Source organism: Hyperolius riggenbachi, chromosome 6, assembly GCF_040937935.1.
Source record: "Hyperolius riggenbachi isolate aHypRig1 chromosome 6, aHypRig1.pri, whole genome shotgun sequence".
Taxonomy (NCBI): Eukaryota; Metazoa; Chordata; class Amphibia; order Anura; family Hyperoliidae; genus Hyperolius; species Hyperolius riggenbachi.
In genome coordinates, this window is record NC_090651.1 from 162566687 (window position 1) to 162583169 (window position 16483).

The 16483-nt window shown below is 41.2% G+C and overlaps 1 protein-coding gene across 8 annotated transcripts in view; it reads left to right on the forward strand.

Moving 5' to 3' along the window:
- The window catches only part of PRG4 (proteoglycan 4), a 189614-nt gene extending 173528 nt beyond the window's left edge, over positions 1-16086 (forward strand). For all 8 annotated transcript variants that reach the window (XM_068240146.1, XM_068240143.1, XM_068240151.1 and 5 more), the window contains 6 exons: positions 349-429; positions 3435-3571; positions 7179-7335; positions 7673-7861; positions 12328-12453; positions 15907-16086. In XM_068240146.1, coding sequence (XP_068096247.1) covers positions 349-429; positions 3435-3571; positions 7179-7335; positions 7673-7861; positions 12328-12453; positions 15907-16007 — 791 coding nt within the window. In that variant the 3' untranslated portion in view covers positions 16008-16086. The remainder of the gene's footprint in view (positions 1-348; positions 430-3434; positions 3572-7178; positions 7336-7672; positions 7862-12327; positions 12454-15906) is intronic.
- The last annotated feature ends 397 nt before the right edge of the window (positions 16087-16483 follow it).

Below are 16483 nucleotides of genomic sequence, written 5' to 3' on the forward strand. Positions count from 1 at the left end.
ACTATCCATGGCGGTCTGGAGGGGGATTAGTAATTAACTCCGCTGGGACTTGTGTAGGAGCAGGGTAAGCTGTTTATCAGCTTTAACCTGCACCCAAATCTCCCGGCGGCCGATTCATAGGTACGCCAACTTTTGCTTTTTCAGTGTCCAAGATCTTTGTGGCCTTTCTAGAAATCTGGGCAGTGACAGACATTCATTCATTCATTCATTCATTCATTCATTCAAATAAGCAGGATAAAGTACTGGTAATAATCTAATTATTTTACTATTTATTAACAGAAATTTCCTCCAAACGGTCATTTTTAATGCTTCAGAAACCAGTCTAAAATGAATTTTGACTTACTTTAGACCCTCAGATGAATTTATGTGTCGGGGCACCAGCAAATGGAATGACAACCCTGCAAAATGGAACCATGGTGGTATTTCGAGGTAGGATAAAATGCTTTATTTTTGTGCTGCCTTCTAAAGCCTGTTACACACACTGGGCTTGATGCATGAATTTGTGGTAATATTGCCGTGAACAGACATCGCACAGCAATATTACCTTTACTACCAGCACTGCGTACTGCGAGTTGCGCTATTAGTGCGACCCGTGGTACTACTAACAGTAACGCTCGTTAGTAATGTGTATTACCATAGCAACTGTTGCACTAGTCGAGTACCGTGGGTCACACTAATAACATAAATCACAGTACACAGTGACGGTAGTAAGGGTAATATTGCCATACGTTGTCTGTGCACGGCAATATTACTGCAAGTTTGTGCATAAACCCAATTTTTTTTTTTTTTTTTTATTGGCCCTTATCGAAGTAAACTTTTTCTCTTGAGTTTTCTGCGAGGAAATAATTTTTATCCTACACAAAAAATAACTTTTTAGCACTTAGCAACTGAAAAAGTACTAAAAAGTAAGTGAAAGGCAAAACCAAATTTATTTTGAGTATTTTCTTCCATGGTAAGAGCTTTGAAGGTATTTTATTGAAAAATTTTGAAAATACTTTCTTGGAGAAAACTTAGGAGAAAAGTGAATAGGATATGGGCCACTATATCATCATGCCCTTTTACCCTATAATTGTAACATTTCTATCTCATTTCCATGAAAGCATAAGGCTAGTATTCCTTCTTAAAAGACCACTGGAAAACCCATGAAGATCATTGTTTCCTGCTTTGCTGTTCAAATGTGGACCCAACATGAATGAGGGCACAAATGCAATCTAAAATAATGTCATTTATACCAAACAGCTAATGTTCCTCAAGGCTAATCAGGACTGAGCGAGGACAGCCTGTCAGTATGTGATCTGCACACTGAAGGGAGAGAGATATGGAAGCTGCCATATTTATTTCCTTTTAAGCAATACCAGTTCCTTGGCTATCCCACTGATCCTCTGCCTCATTTTAGCCATACACCCTGAACAAGCATATGCATATCAAGTGTTTCTGACATTATTGTCAGATCTAACAGATTACCTGCATGCTTTCTGGTGTTATTCAGACACTACTGCAGCCAAATAGATCAGCAGGGCTGCCAGGCAACTGGTATTGTTTAAAAGGAAATAAATATGACAGCCTCTGTATTCTTCTCACTTTAGTTGTCCTTTAAGGAAATACAATACCATTTGATAAAATTGTATACATTACAGCATAAACACTTCATTTTCTACATACTTTTGCCCAGTGTTGAACTTAAACCAAATCATGTTTTTGCAGATCTCTTCATAAAATCACACACAAAGTGAAGTTCTGACTTTGCACATACGTGAAATAACACTGGACACGCTTGTGTTCTCCCACTTCCCAAAACATACATATAAAGTAATTGATTTCCTAAAAATTACCCTAAAACATGGTAGGGACATTAAACTATAACTATGGTGTTGTGGAAGATGTCAACAATGTATAAATGCACAATAATAATAATAATAATAATATAGTAGTGGTATCAGTCCATACTAATTTGAAATCTGAAAGAAATCTAGAAATCTGAACTGTACCTTCATAGCAGTGATTGCTTGCAGGTGCACACTTATGCAAATAAATGTAAAGCCACTACACTGTTTGGTTTTCTCTTCAGAAAGTAAAGTATTGCCTTCCCACTTTCTGCAAACTACACATCTACAGCAGGCTGTGTCAGAATAGTGAATGACACAAGCCTCTGTCATCTGTGCATAAAACTGAATATGGATGGGGAAGTTAATTAACTTCGCAATCTAAAGTGTATCTGCCCGCCTCTGGGATAAATAGATTATGTTGGGGAGTCCTGTCAGGGCTAGAGGTCCATCACTCCTCCTTGACAATCCAAAGCGCAAAGAACATTCCCAGTAGGACTCGACCCTCTATAGATGTATTTCCAATCTTTTATTGCATATCAATGGCAGTAGAGCATCAGAACAGCATGCATGACCTTTCGGGCGGAGGCCCTTTCTCAAATGCTGAAGTTTCCCTCCTTTCCTCCAACATATAAAGACAATGAAACAACACGCCACTTATCATTCATCATGCCACACCTAAACACCCTGGTGCACATCTTGCCAAACAGCCGCTCCTTGGCCATTACTGACGCACACCTGCTCACCACTTGTTTACTCTCCTATAGCCCCATAGCACCGAACTTAAACACCCTGGAGCCCGTTGCAGAAAATTAACATTGCAGCCTATGGGACTACTGAGGCACCATGCTAGCAGCTAAGCAAAAATGAAGTGTTTTCCACCATATTCAGCCACACTTTTCACCAGGGGCGTAGCAATAGGGGTTGCAGAGGTAGCGGCCGCATCGGGGCCCTTGGGAAAAAGGGGCCCCAAAGGGCCCTCCCTCAACTACAGTATTAGCTCTCTATTGGTCCTGCGCTCATAATAATCACTTCTATAGATACTATGAATAGTGGTGATCATTAACAAACTGTTCCCCACCCCCTTCTTGCACCTCTAACGCTGTAGTTTCCATTGGCAGGTTTTGGTGCACCGTAGCAATTGTTATGTATAGATTGCTGGGGGGGGGCCCATTGTAAAACTTGCATCGGGGCCCAAAGCTCCTTAGCTACGCCACAGCTTTTCACTGTATTGCTGGGAAAAGTAGCCTGGCTTCTGTTTGTCCTACTTTGGGAGTCATATGGTCACAGCTGATTGCCCCACCGACCAGGTGAATCTATTGAAGGGAGGAAGCAAGCTGACCTGCAGTAGCAAGCAAATTACATTTGTAAAAAGGTATTTCATCCTGGTCATTTTGAGGTTTAGCTGTGCTTTAACCTTCTGTTACTGAGTTTAATCATAGAGATATGGACTGAAGTGACCAAAAGAAAAATTATAGTGTTCGTTTCTCTATCTTGGGTAAGCTGGTAAAGTAAAAAATACAAATTATACTTATTTGATCCTATAAAAGATCTTCTCAAAACTTCCGAAATTTTCTATGGGGTTTTAACAGATATTTTGGGCTCTTGTAGGTCATAATTTCTGGACACTTAACCAGGGTGGAGTCACAGGAATCCCTCGCAAAATTACTGAAGTGTGGGGAGTTCCGTCTCCAATCGATACAGTATTTACAAGATGCAACTGTGGTGGCAAGACTTTCTTCTTCAAGGTATGAATGCAAGCAGCTGGTGCAAACTCAAATATGTGTAATTACTATTTTCTTATGATATTTAAATTAGAGATGATCAACATGTCCTGTAAGAAAAATCATAAGGTAATACAGAAAGCAGAACTAATTCAAAATCAAATTAATGCAATAAATCAATCAAAGATTGACAAATGCAGCTTAAAGGTAACCTAGACTGAGAAGGATAAGGATTTTTCCTTTTAAAATAATACCAGTTGCCTGACTCTCCTGCTGATTGTGTGTCTCTAAAGCTAAGTACACACGTCCAACTTGAGCACAACATGCACACGACCTGACGAACCGCATGACCTGACGTACCGCACGACCGGTATGTCCACACGTCAGGTCGGATAAACGACCAACTAATTTACATACAGCGCACGATAGCAGAACGATGGACTACATATTGAAACTAAGTACAAGTCGTTTAACAGTCGTTCAGATGTCTTACACAAATGGACCATCTGCACAATATCAGATGACCGTATACCAACGTAGATGCAACAGTTGGATCGGGCGCAATGCTACTTCTCAGTCGCTCGTCAAATCGTTTTTACACGTCCATATGCCTGATTGTCGTTCAACAGTCTAAAACGGACTAAAGTTGGCGACAATCAGGTAGTTTTGTAGAGCGTGTGTACGAGCCTTCATACTTTTAGTCACAGGCCCTCAACAATCATGCATATAAGGTGCTCTGACTTAAGTCAGACTAGATTAGCTGCATGTTTGTTTCAGGTGTGTGATTCAGCCACTACTGCAGTCAAAGAGATCAGCAGGACTGACAAGCAACTAGTATTGTTTAAAAGGAAACATCCATATCCCTCTCAGTTAAGGTTCCCTTTAAGATGCCTATCAGCTAGTTGCTATTACATGTTGTTGCTGAACTGTCAGAAAATCTCATATTAAATGAACACTATCAACTAAAACAATTTTTTTGTAATACTCTATATTAGGGTACACATTACCACTAGTGCTAGGGGCACTTTTTTTATTCACCCAGTTCTATCTCCCTCTCTCCCTGCTTAATAATCATCCTTCATTCCTCACACAGCTCACAAATATACCTCACTGTGTCACAGCATGCAGGAGACATGAGGCAGAGGAGGCTGAACTGAGGAGGTAACATGTAGCTAGATGCGCTGTAATATTGCTGTAATGTAACTAGCAGGGAGATGTGTATACACTATTCCTGACTGACTGTCTTGCTTGGGAATTTTCACTCCAGACTGCATCTACTATGCAGGCTGCTATGTGGTGCTGAGAGGGAGAGATGCTGTTTACAAAGGCATTATTAGGATCTATATCAATCAGAGGAGCAAAGATAATAAACACACATTGCTGTAATCTTTAACCCCTTACCACTATCTGAATAAGATTCTTTCAGCAAGGTGATTATTAAACTATACACTGAGGAGTTGATAGCAACCCCCCCCCCCCCACACACACACACACCACACCCACCCTGTGCAGAAACATGTTGTAGTCCTCTGAGAACCCAACTCTTTTGTATCGAAGGGCCTGTACACACTGCTGTGCTTTTAAAATCCCATGCGTTTTTATTCGCAAGGTCTTTGGAACAATCATGAAAATCGTGAAGACCTGTACACACTTGGTGTGATGCGATTTTTCTATTTTCATGAAGGCTTTGCGATTTAAAAATCGCATGCAATTTTAAAAATGCAGCGCAAGCGCAGCAATGTGTACAGGCCCTTAAACTAAAGGAGAGCTGTGTGAGAAAGGAAATCGCTCCTAGTACTTGTGGTAATGTGTGCCCTAACATACAGTATTAAAACAAATGTTGTTTTAATCGATAGTATTCCTTTAATGCAGAGAGACTAGGATCTCCATCTCGCTTTATGTTGATTTTAAATGTTCTGCCAATTATTTGAGGGAATTTCAAGATTTTATGCTCTGAAATTAAGCAGAGTTACTCTTTAATTAAAGCTAGATTCAGGTTAGAGTAACCCTTATGATGTTTCTCTCACCAGTAGACTGATTGTTTTCTATTAAGCTATGTTTATACAGTAGAATCGTGTTATAGTAAATCTCTGGATATAGTAAACTCAGCCCTCAGGTCCCACCAAATGTGTCTGTATGACTATACAATGCATGACCAATTCTGATATAGTAAACTCCTGAAATAGTAAACTACTTTTGATGGTTCCTTGGAGTTTACTATAAAAGGATTATGCTGTATTAAGATAGAGCTGGAGAAAGATTTTGACTTCACTCAGTTGCTGCAGGAAATGCAACACTTAGCAAGGCCCAACAATATAAAGCAGAAAGCTATGGCTTTCTATAAGCTGATATATGCTTAACTACTAGCCGACTGTGTCACGCCGACGGGTGTGGCTCTGTTTTCCAGGAGATCATGCACAGGCTGCGCGCGCATCTCCTGCTTGGTGGGCGGAACGGAGCTTCGTGCTCAGTCTCCGAGCGGCTATTGCTGCTCAGGAGACTATTAGACGGCGTAATCGCCATTTAATTACTGGTACAGCGCTGCGATCTGCAGCAGCACTGTACTGGGGACAGCCGTGTGACACGGCTGTCCCCTCCCTAGCCACAGAGGTGATCGGCGAAAATGTCCCAAGAACGCAGCATGGAGAGAATAAAGACAGACTGCCTGTCATGTGCAGTCACTTGACAGGCAGTCTATTGGGCCAATCATAGTGCCAGGATCACTTCCTTTAAAGTTACTTGACCCAAAGGGGTCCAGGGCGGGATGATCGGAGCATCCGTTACTGGCTAATAGCTGGCGTCCGCTACGAGCGTTCGCTATGCCGGGCATAGCGAGTGCTCCTCTGACAACCCTAATAGTGCACACTATGCTGCCAATAGCGCGCAATGCATTCATTAAGGAGGAGCTGTCAACCATACTATGTCAGAAAAAAACACATATATAAGTAGATAAATACTTGCTCTACTTACATATGTATTGCACTGTCCACATTTTGATTTTAGTGATGTTTCTACAGTAAAAAAGAGGAAATCCTTAGAATTTCCTATTTTCACTGTGGCTATTTTGAAGCCAATCCTGATGTCATTTCCTTCCTTACTCTCCTCTGCCTTATTGTGTATGCATTGCCCGCCTTCCACTATGGGAAGTGCACTGTCTCAGCATGAGAAATATTGGCCAATCAGAGAGGAACAGAGGTGTGGGAGGGGAAAACAGGAGGGAAAGAGGCTTCAGCCAATCAGGCTGCATTAGTTTGAGGGGAAGTAGAGAAGCAAAAAAAGACAACCCAGCATGCCCTGCAACTTCCTCTGTGCGTACCAAATTTTGTGTGTAACAAATAAGAGTCAGGTAAACTGGGGAATGATCATTTATCAACAAGAAAAGTAATAGTGATTTTAACTTTTCCGATTGCGTGGTTAGCATCCTTATTGTTTACCAGATAAAAATAAAGAATTGATTTTTGATTTTATGCCCAACAGTTGCACTTTAAGCCACACAGGGATAAATAGTGCGAGTAACAGCAGGTTACTCGTGCTATTTGTCTTAGTGAATCAAGCCCATGGTGTGTAACTTACATGGGTTATAAACAATGTATTTTTAAAATTTTTAAAATGTTCGTGTTTTCTGCCATAGGGTCCACAGTATTGGCGTTTTTCAAATGATGTCATGGACAAAGGATATCCTAAAGAAATTGTTAAAGGCTTTGGAGGGCTCACTGGTAGAGTAACTGCCATACTTCCAGTGGCTGGATTTAAAACAAGGCCAGAGTCAGTATATTTCTTCAAACCAGGTAAGCAAACTTTATGGAAAGCAATGCATTGTTCTTTTGTTCTCATAAACAAATTGTCATTATAACATGAATTTTGGATTACATGAAAAAACAGTAAGGTCTTTCAAATGGTCAGCTGCAATGACCTTTCATTGTGTCTGTTCTATCAACATCTACTACTATGGAAATACTGTCCAATCTGTGCTCTTGTTACATAATACCGAAGGATTAATTTACTGATAGGCAACGGCAGTGAAGTGCAGCATTCCTCCACACTGACGGTGCTGTATGATTTTCAACAATGCAGTAGCTTCTGCACGTTATTGTATGTTAACGTAACCAAATATCTGTTTTATAGGTGGAACTGTTCAGAAATACACATTCCGTCAAGAACAGGCCAAACGCTGCACGAAAAAGAAGCGCCCCACTGTAAATTATCCTATATATTCTCAGAAGGTTCAAACTGTGAGGTTTCGCTTTCCACGGGACATTGTGAGACATCGTATACAGATACATCGCACTTACACTAGTGTACAACAACCATTAGGTAATTGGGACTGTCATACAGTATGTAATAGATTTATAGTTTATAAACAGTATACAAGGATCACAGATTTACCGTATGCTAAATCAAAAATGTCCCTTCAAAAAGAAAGCACAATTTCTTTTTGAATTGTTCCCTACTCTGGCACGATACACTGGACTGAATTTACAAATGGTTGTTTCTAAAATTCTTTGTATACAGGCTATAAATGAAAGGTACATTTTTAGTAAACATGTGTTGATCATAACGAGTAATTTTGCCTTTGTGAACTTTCATGTAATTTTTGCAATTATGATTTTGATCATAATCACAACTTTGTGCTTAATCCTTATTTCAAAGGCAACTTCAAACAGGCAGGAGTGCGCACAACTGTGGCTGTTGTTGTAAAGATCTGGAAACTCTGAAACTGCATAACTTGTGGCAGACTAGGCCTATAATAGAATCCCTTTATAGTAAACTCCCAGGGATCGAGCAAAGTGGTGTACTATATCATAAGTTTACTATATCAAAAATTGTCATACTCAAGCACAAAGTTTACTATAGTACTGTATCTTAATTTAGTCAATAGTTGGTAGTCATTTTTTCTTTTTAAAGCTTCAGCAAGGGAAACAGACAGCATTTAAGCTGGATCAAAATGCACAGTGCTCAATATGCAGAGATTTGTATGTAATAATTACACAACAACTTGCACAGGAAGCATAGGTCTCACTAGTTAATGCATGTACAGTACTTATAATGGGCTCCTCTTTCCACATGTCTGTGCAGCCTTAATAATACTGTAGTGTTGCAGCCATGCACAAAGCAAGTCACAGATGACAGGCAATTCCCTCAGTAATCAGGGAGCAGCTTACAGATGAAGCATAGGTCTCACCTGCTGGTGCTTTTGAGGTAATCCTCACAGGCCTAGAGTAATGTGCAGATAGTGAGATGGCTACAAGTGACCGCCAGCCCTTCCATCGACCATGGCTCATGGGTCTACGACTGATGTGCCTGTCCACTTCACACAATAACTCGGATACAGAAAACCGCAGGGGCCAAAAAACAGGTTTACTATACCAGACATTACTCCCATATGGTTATAATGGGCCTGGCCATCTAGTTTACTATACCTGAATGTTTACTATATCAGAGTTTACTATAACAAGATTATACTGCATCATTCAAGTATTTGGTACTAATATATCTGCATTTTCAAAAACGTTTAAATAAAATCAAGATGTAAGGCACCTAGCCCAGATGGCATCCACCCCGGGCATTAAAGGAGTTAAATTATAAATAGGTCACTTTATCTTATTTCCTGTGATTGTCTTTCACGCTGGTCAGTTCCCGATGACTGCCATACAATTGATGTTTTCCCTTTATTGAGGAAAATACAGATCTGTAAGCTTACCACCGGTTGTGTGTAAACAGTTTGAAGGTATCTTAAGGGATGCCATACAAAATTATACAGCACAAACTCATTTCAGTTCATCAGTATGGGTTTACTAAAGCCAGGTCTTGTCTCACCAACATGCTCAGCTTTTATGAAATGGTAAAGGCAAATTAGGCCCTTGGAAAGAAATAGATGTAGTATACTTGGTTTCGGACAATAGCCTAGTGCAGAAGCTGAGGATACAGGAACTAGGAGAAAAAATGCGTATACATAGATTGAGAACTGTTTAAGGGACAGAAGGTAAAGGGTGGTGGTAAACATATTCAAAATGGTAAACTGTTAGTAGTGGGGGTGCTGCAAGAGTCAGTACTAGGGCTAGTCCTTTTCAATACATTTATAAATGATCTAGTAGACAGACTACAGAGTAATGTTGCCCTCTTCACAGATGACACAAAATTATGCAAAATTATAAACACTAAGCAGCACAGTGAAATTTTACAAGATCTCAACAGCATAGTCATATGAGCAGGAAGATGGCAGATTAAATTTAGCTTTGATAGAAGCAAGGTCATGCACCTTGGAAGTGCCAGTGGTAGATCACAATATCAAATAAATGACAAACAGTTATGAACATCAGACATGGATAAAGACTTGGGAATACTAGTTGATAAGAAACTACCGTATTCAATGCCAAGCAGCAGCAGCTAAAGCAAATAAAATGCTAGGATGTATAAATCAGGAAATAAAATCATCAGGTTGCTAGTATATTACTCCCTCTGTATAAATTTGTGATGCCGCATCTGGAGTATGAGATACTCGTTGGGCACCATTCTACAAGAAGGATGTTGACGTTATATAACAGGTACAAAGACTGGTAACCAAATTAATCAAGGGAATGGATGGTCTCACTTACCGAGAAATGTTGGCTTATTTAGTTTGGAAAAAAAAGAGGCCTGAGAGGCCTCAAAGTGCGCTACAAAACCTTGGCAGATAAGGTTTTTTTCCCTCAGGCTTGTAAAAAGGACAAGGGGAAGATCTACACACGGAAGAAAAAAAGCTTTTATCATCCTGATTTAAAACGTCTTGCTTTTTATCAGAATCAGAAATTTTATTTCACCAAATACGTGAGTTGTACCCAGAATTGGTTTTGGCACAACAGGGTCGGTGGTGGTACATATAGTAGTAGATACATACAGCATATATACAGTAGATATATACAGTAAGAACAGTGCAAGAAAGGCATAGAAATAAAGCATGGATAGAAGCATACATAAAAGTGAAACCCCAGACAAGGCTTAGGGGGTATTCTGCTGCCATCCATGGCACTCAAAATGCTTTGCAGTGATACTTTTAATCAGATGCTCCCCAGTCTAACCCTAGGAGAGAGAAAAAGAGAGGAGAGGAAAGAAGAGAGAGAGAGAAAGTGAAAAAGGACAGTGATAAAGAGTCCCCTAGGATTGTGGTGGAACTTGATCGGTTAGTGTCCCACTGGCTGGCTTTGTCTGGATTGTGTCTGCTGCAGAGTCTGGTATCCGAAGTTAGAGAATGTGCTTGGCATTGGGGTGGCAGAGGTCGATGCGTGGCTCCTGCAATGCAATTTTCATAACTTCCATGCAGGGCTTGGGCTGCATTAGACCTACAGCCAGGGTAAATCCTGAGCTGGATCTGTAGTTTGGTGGAGTGCTGCTTCATGGAGTTAAGTGAGGCAGATGGTGGCAGCCGGCTCCACTGCATGGGTGGCCTGACCCAGAGGAAGATGGTAGTACCAGGCAAAAGGCTCCAGAGGTTGGTTAGTTGGGGGAGTGTGCAGGCAGCTGCAGCAGCATCTAACCTACTGTAGCAGTGGAGTAACCTCTGTGCCTTTAATTGCTGTGTCCTCTGGCTCCCTTGGCAGCGGCGGTATAGCTGCCCACGTGGTTCATCTGCATGAATGAAGGAGCCGGAATGATCTTTTAGAGCTGCGACAGACCTCAGCAGTGAGTGGCAGAAGAGCAGCGTGGATGCCAGGCGGGTCAGCACTGTGCAGATGCGCCTTCATCTCAGCGTCCTTCGGTCTCCCTGGAAGTGGCAGCATGTGGACAGGGCCGGATTTGTATTCTTTACCACCCTAGGCCACTGTCACCAGCCGCCCCCCTTTAGTATAGGTAGCGAGATGACCCCTCCCCCATTCCCTCTAATATAGGTAGCCTGATGACCCCTCCAGTATAGGTAGCCTGATGACCCCTCCCCCTTCCCTCTAGTATAGGTAGCCAGCTCGCCTTCACACTGCAGCAGCAATCAGTGTCACTCATTTCCTAGCTCGTTTCCAGTGCAGAAGCTTCCTCTTCCTTTCCTTCTCCAATGCTGCCCAAGTCCATAGCCGTCGGCCACAATACAAATGTGCACAGAGAGCATGGTGGCTGCTGCACGGGTGGCTAGCAGCAGAGTACCGTGGTCAGGAGCTAGCCTGATCTCCCTGCATTGCAGCATTTGCAAGCTTGCAAATGCTGCACCAGTTTAGCCTGCTGCTTTGGTGCCCCTCCTCCTTTGGTGCCCTAGGCCATGGCCTAGGCCTAAATCCGGCCCTGCATGTGGAGCAGTGTGGATGCCGGGGCCAGACGAGCTCAGCCATCTGTGCCTGTCCAGGGCTGTGCTGTGTCCCCGGGCAGTAGGCAGTGATGGTGGTGGAGAGCTGGAGTGGCATCTGCAGCAGCTGGGGCCTACGACCATGTAGGCGATTATCTGAAGCTATCCCAGTGGTGAGCCAAACCCCTGCGTGGATGGTGGGGCAATGTAGCTGGAGCCCGGGGAAAGTTTTCCATCTGCCTGATGGAGTTGGGGAGCTGGAAGGGGACACCCAAGGCTGTTCCTAGCTGTTGGTCCCAGGGGGAAAGGCTAAAAAAAAGAGATGAGATGAGAGCCGGTGCCCTGCAGCCATGGCTACCTCCTTGGCGCCATCTTGTTATAAAAGGGGTTCTTTACAGTTAAAAGTGGAATATCTTACCACAGAAGTAGTTCTGAAAATAAAATTGTGATGGACATCAATGGATATAATTACAGTATTAGGTAATTCACAGTTAAATAAATCTAGGATTTATTCTGTAATGTTTACATTCAGGCATCCTACATCAAGAAACCTCAATTCGTTCCACCTGGCGGGGAATTCCAAGCAACATCGTCTCTGCAGTATCACTACCTAATCCAGTGAAGCAAGATGGATATGACTATTATGTCTTTTCTAAAGGTAAGCCCAATATATCACATCTAAAATGTATCTAAGGCAGTCTGGCAGAATTTGACATACACAGAAATGGGAGATCACCATATTTAAAGAAAACCTTAAGTGACACTTTTAAATCTTAATTTCAGAATCTGCCAAAGCATATGACAACACTTTCTTGTATTTATGGTAATCTAGACAAATTAGAATGCCACTAATTTGAATCAAATGTTCATATTTTGGGAAAAACTTGATTATGTTTAGAGTTTAGATCAAAATTATCCAGAACTGAAGTATGAATTTCATTAGGTACTGGTAAAATGCAACATTTATGTCCAAACTATAAACAAGCTGCCATACCCCTTACACTTAATATCAACTACAGTTCCAGCGTCAAAAGACTCATACACACTTTAGGCCCTTAGGGCCTGAGCACACTGCCAATTTCATCAATGTGTCTCAGTGCACGATACAGAGGGTCATCAGACAGTGCATAGATAGCATTGTCTGATAGGTACAGTGATGTCCTGAGCAGCAGTGAGCACACATTACGCACTGCACATGTTTTGAGTGCAAAACAGAGTTGTGCCATTCAGCAACTTAAAGAAACACGGGTACCATGTGTTTGTGGATAATGCATGGCCATCTGTTTTGCTAAGTGAAGTGTAGAGTGCTCATGCCCTTATGAGTCTGTTGTTCGGAACAATCCTTCATGATAGTCTCAAGTGACCTTCTGGTGTGTTTATAGAAGTCCCCAAATGTCCACAGACTGGTTGTTGGCAATTGGATATGCTGGAAAACTGCTAAATTGCCATAGTCATTTCCTACTGCAGCTCACTTCTGCTTGTCCTCCTCACTCCCTTTTTCATATGGCAGAAGATGCTGATTGGCAGGGCTAAGGAACATGTCTGAATGAGCATCTGTCACCTGGAACAATCACAAATGGATGTTTTGGTCAACCAAAGTGCAACGTGTGTATTGAGCCTTAGCGGCTGAAACCCGGCCCACTTCCAGAAACTTTATAATTGCTTAATACAGTAGAGTACCGGTTATCTGGAACTCAACTAACCAGCAGTCTCAACCAACCAGCACAAATCACTGGCAGGACTCAGTGGTGAAGGCCAAATTCTTAGGCTGTTTGTGGGCTCTGCTGTGATTCAAGAATGGGTTCCATGGCATTCCCCAAGGTTAATATACTTTCAATTACTGTATTTTAACATTTATTGTATTTATAAAGCACCAACATATTACACATCACTGAAATACAGAGTTCATGGTATGTATATAGAGTGGGGAAAGGTACTGTATTAGCTAGGCCACATCACCCGTTCCCCAATAGTGTCGAAAAAAGCAAGACTACTGCAGGGGTGTCAAACTCATTCATGTAGGGGGGCAAACTCTAAAACACAGTCTTAGTTGTGGGCCAAATAGTTTTTTTGGATTTAACAGGGGGGATCCCAGGCGGGAACCCTAAAAACCTCAGGTACAATACCTCAATGTGGCCATTGTAGTGGTGTGATCCTCTGGATAAAGGCAACATGGAGTCATCTACCATTAGAGGAGGAAACTGAGCCCTAAACTGTGCTGCTTACTGTATTCGGACCCATTTTAAAAGCCACGTCCTGCAGCAAAAAGATAAATTTCACACAAAGTAGCGACTTCCGGCAAACAAGATAAATGGTAAGGGAAAAGGAACCGTGCTTTTAAATGCATGCTGCAAATGCGCACAAACTGTAGACCTATATGACCAATCACAATGGGAGCTGAAAAGGGTAAATGCACACATGTGCACAATAAAAAAAATGATGTGCTCATACATCTGCTACAGGCTGTTGTCTCCAAAGAAACATCAAACCCCGCCAGTACAAACACATGTATACAGCACAGGTTGGTGCTCTCATTTCCCTGCTTTCTTTTACTGCTTACAATTATGCAGATTTGGAGCTCTTGAGGGTCACGTAAAATCGTGTGGAGGGCCACATGCGGCCCTTGGGCCTTGTGTTTGACACCTGTGCTCTACTGTAATTGTCCCATATACCAGGATATTCTACTTGCAGTTTGTAACTTTAACCTATTTTGGTTCCTGGACGTAGAAACTACGTCCAGGAACCGTGCGTGCACGCGCGCTCCTGGCCCGCGGTTCGTTAGCCAGGCAATCAGTGAATCGGGCTATGGCGCCCAATCACTGATTCCTCTCGACAGCTTCTCTCGGAAGCTGCGCCTTTTCTGGCTGTTCCCTCCCCGATGCGTCACTCTAAGCGTGTGCTACGCTTAGAGTGACGTCATGTAAACAAACTCATGGCCGCCATCTTGTGGCCAAAAAGTAAAACTACAACAAAAAGTAAAAAAAATTAAAATCAACACACAATTACATTAAAAAACTATGGTTTACATCCCACCCTCCCAAAAATACCCAAATAAAATGTTTAATATAAAAAAAACAAAAAAACATTACAATAAAAAAAACATGTAAATATTTACCTAAGGGTCTAAACTTTTTAAATATCAATGTAAAGATGAAATATTTCTATATTTTTTTTATTTTAAACTTGTAAATAGTGATAGATGCAAAACGGAAAAAATGCACCTTTAATTCCAAATAAAATATTGTTTCCATACATTGTGATAGGGACATAATTTTAACGGTGTAATAGCCGGGACATATGGGCAAATACAATACGTGAGTTTTAATTATGGAGGCATGTATTATTTTAAAACTATAATGGCTGAAAACTGAGAAATAATGATTTTTTTCCGTTTTTTCTTATTCTTCCTGTTAAAATGCATTTACAGTAAAGTGTCTCTTAGAAAAATGTACCCCCAAAGAAAGCCTAATTGGTGGCGGAAAAAACAAGATATAGATCAGTTCATTGTGATAAGTAGTGATAAAGTTATAGGCTAATCAATGGGAGGTGAACATTGCTCAAGTGAAAACGACGGTGGGATGGGTTAAAGAGAAACTCCGACCAAGAATTGAACTTTATCCCAATCAGTAGCTGATACCCACTTTTACATGAAAAATATAATTATTTTCACAAACAGACCATCAGGGGGCGCTGTATGACTGATTTTGTGCTGAAACCCCTCCCACAAGAGGCTCTGGTACCGTACGGTACTCTGGGCAAACTGCCACAATGTAACAATGACACACACAGGAAATGGCTGTTTATAGCTGTCTGTTAAAGCCAGAACAGCTACATAATCTGCCCACAGTAACAATGTCACCATGTAATACATGTCAGAATGTGAATCTGGGAGAGGAAAGATTTTACAATGAGCAAACTCTGACTAAATCATGTATACATAATTATTGTAAAAATTAAGCACCTTTTTATATTAAATTATTTTCACTGGAGTTCCTCTTTAAGTTCTAAGTCAATGTTATGTAAAGTGAAAATTAGGTATAGTAAAATCCATCTAGCAAATGTTGAAAACCTGTATAATGTGGAAAATTACATGTACTCCTTCTCTTCACAGAAAAATATTACAACATCAACATGTCTAGCAAGGTTGCAGTGAAACCACCACCCCAGGCAGAGCAGAAAACTACAAAGGATTGGTACAAGTGCAAAGAATGAGCAGAACCCATAAGGCTATTGCAACAATTATGTTTTTTACCCTTTGTAAATAAAGAAGTTATTTTATTTTCTGTTTAAATGGATGTTGTGGTGTAGTAACATGCTTACAGGTACATTACAGTCATGTATAATTGATATGAAACAGTCAATTGTTCTGGGTTCCCCATTTCTAAGACATAAAAGGGTGTGACAAGAATCCTCAGTCCCACACACTGCACAAAACACAATCACATGACCCAAGGAAGCAGACTCCATTTAAACCACATACATAGCTTCCAAGACTCCATCTGCATTTGATTATGTAAAACACATTGAAGATAAAAGACTGAGCACAGCTACAGCAAGTTCCCCAACAGTCTTAGCAATTTACTTCTTGCCCAAACTGTTCTATAAACTCCATACAGTGTATGTATGTATGTATGTAAGTAACTCTTCTACAGATAACATATAAGCAAGAATGTGTTGACTCGCAGAGA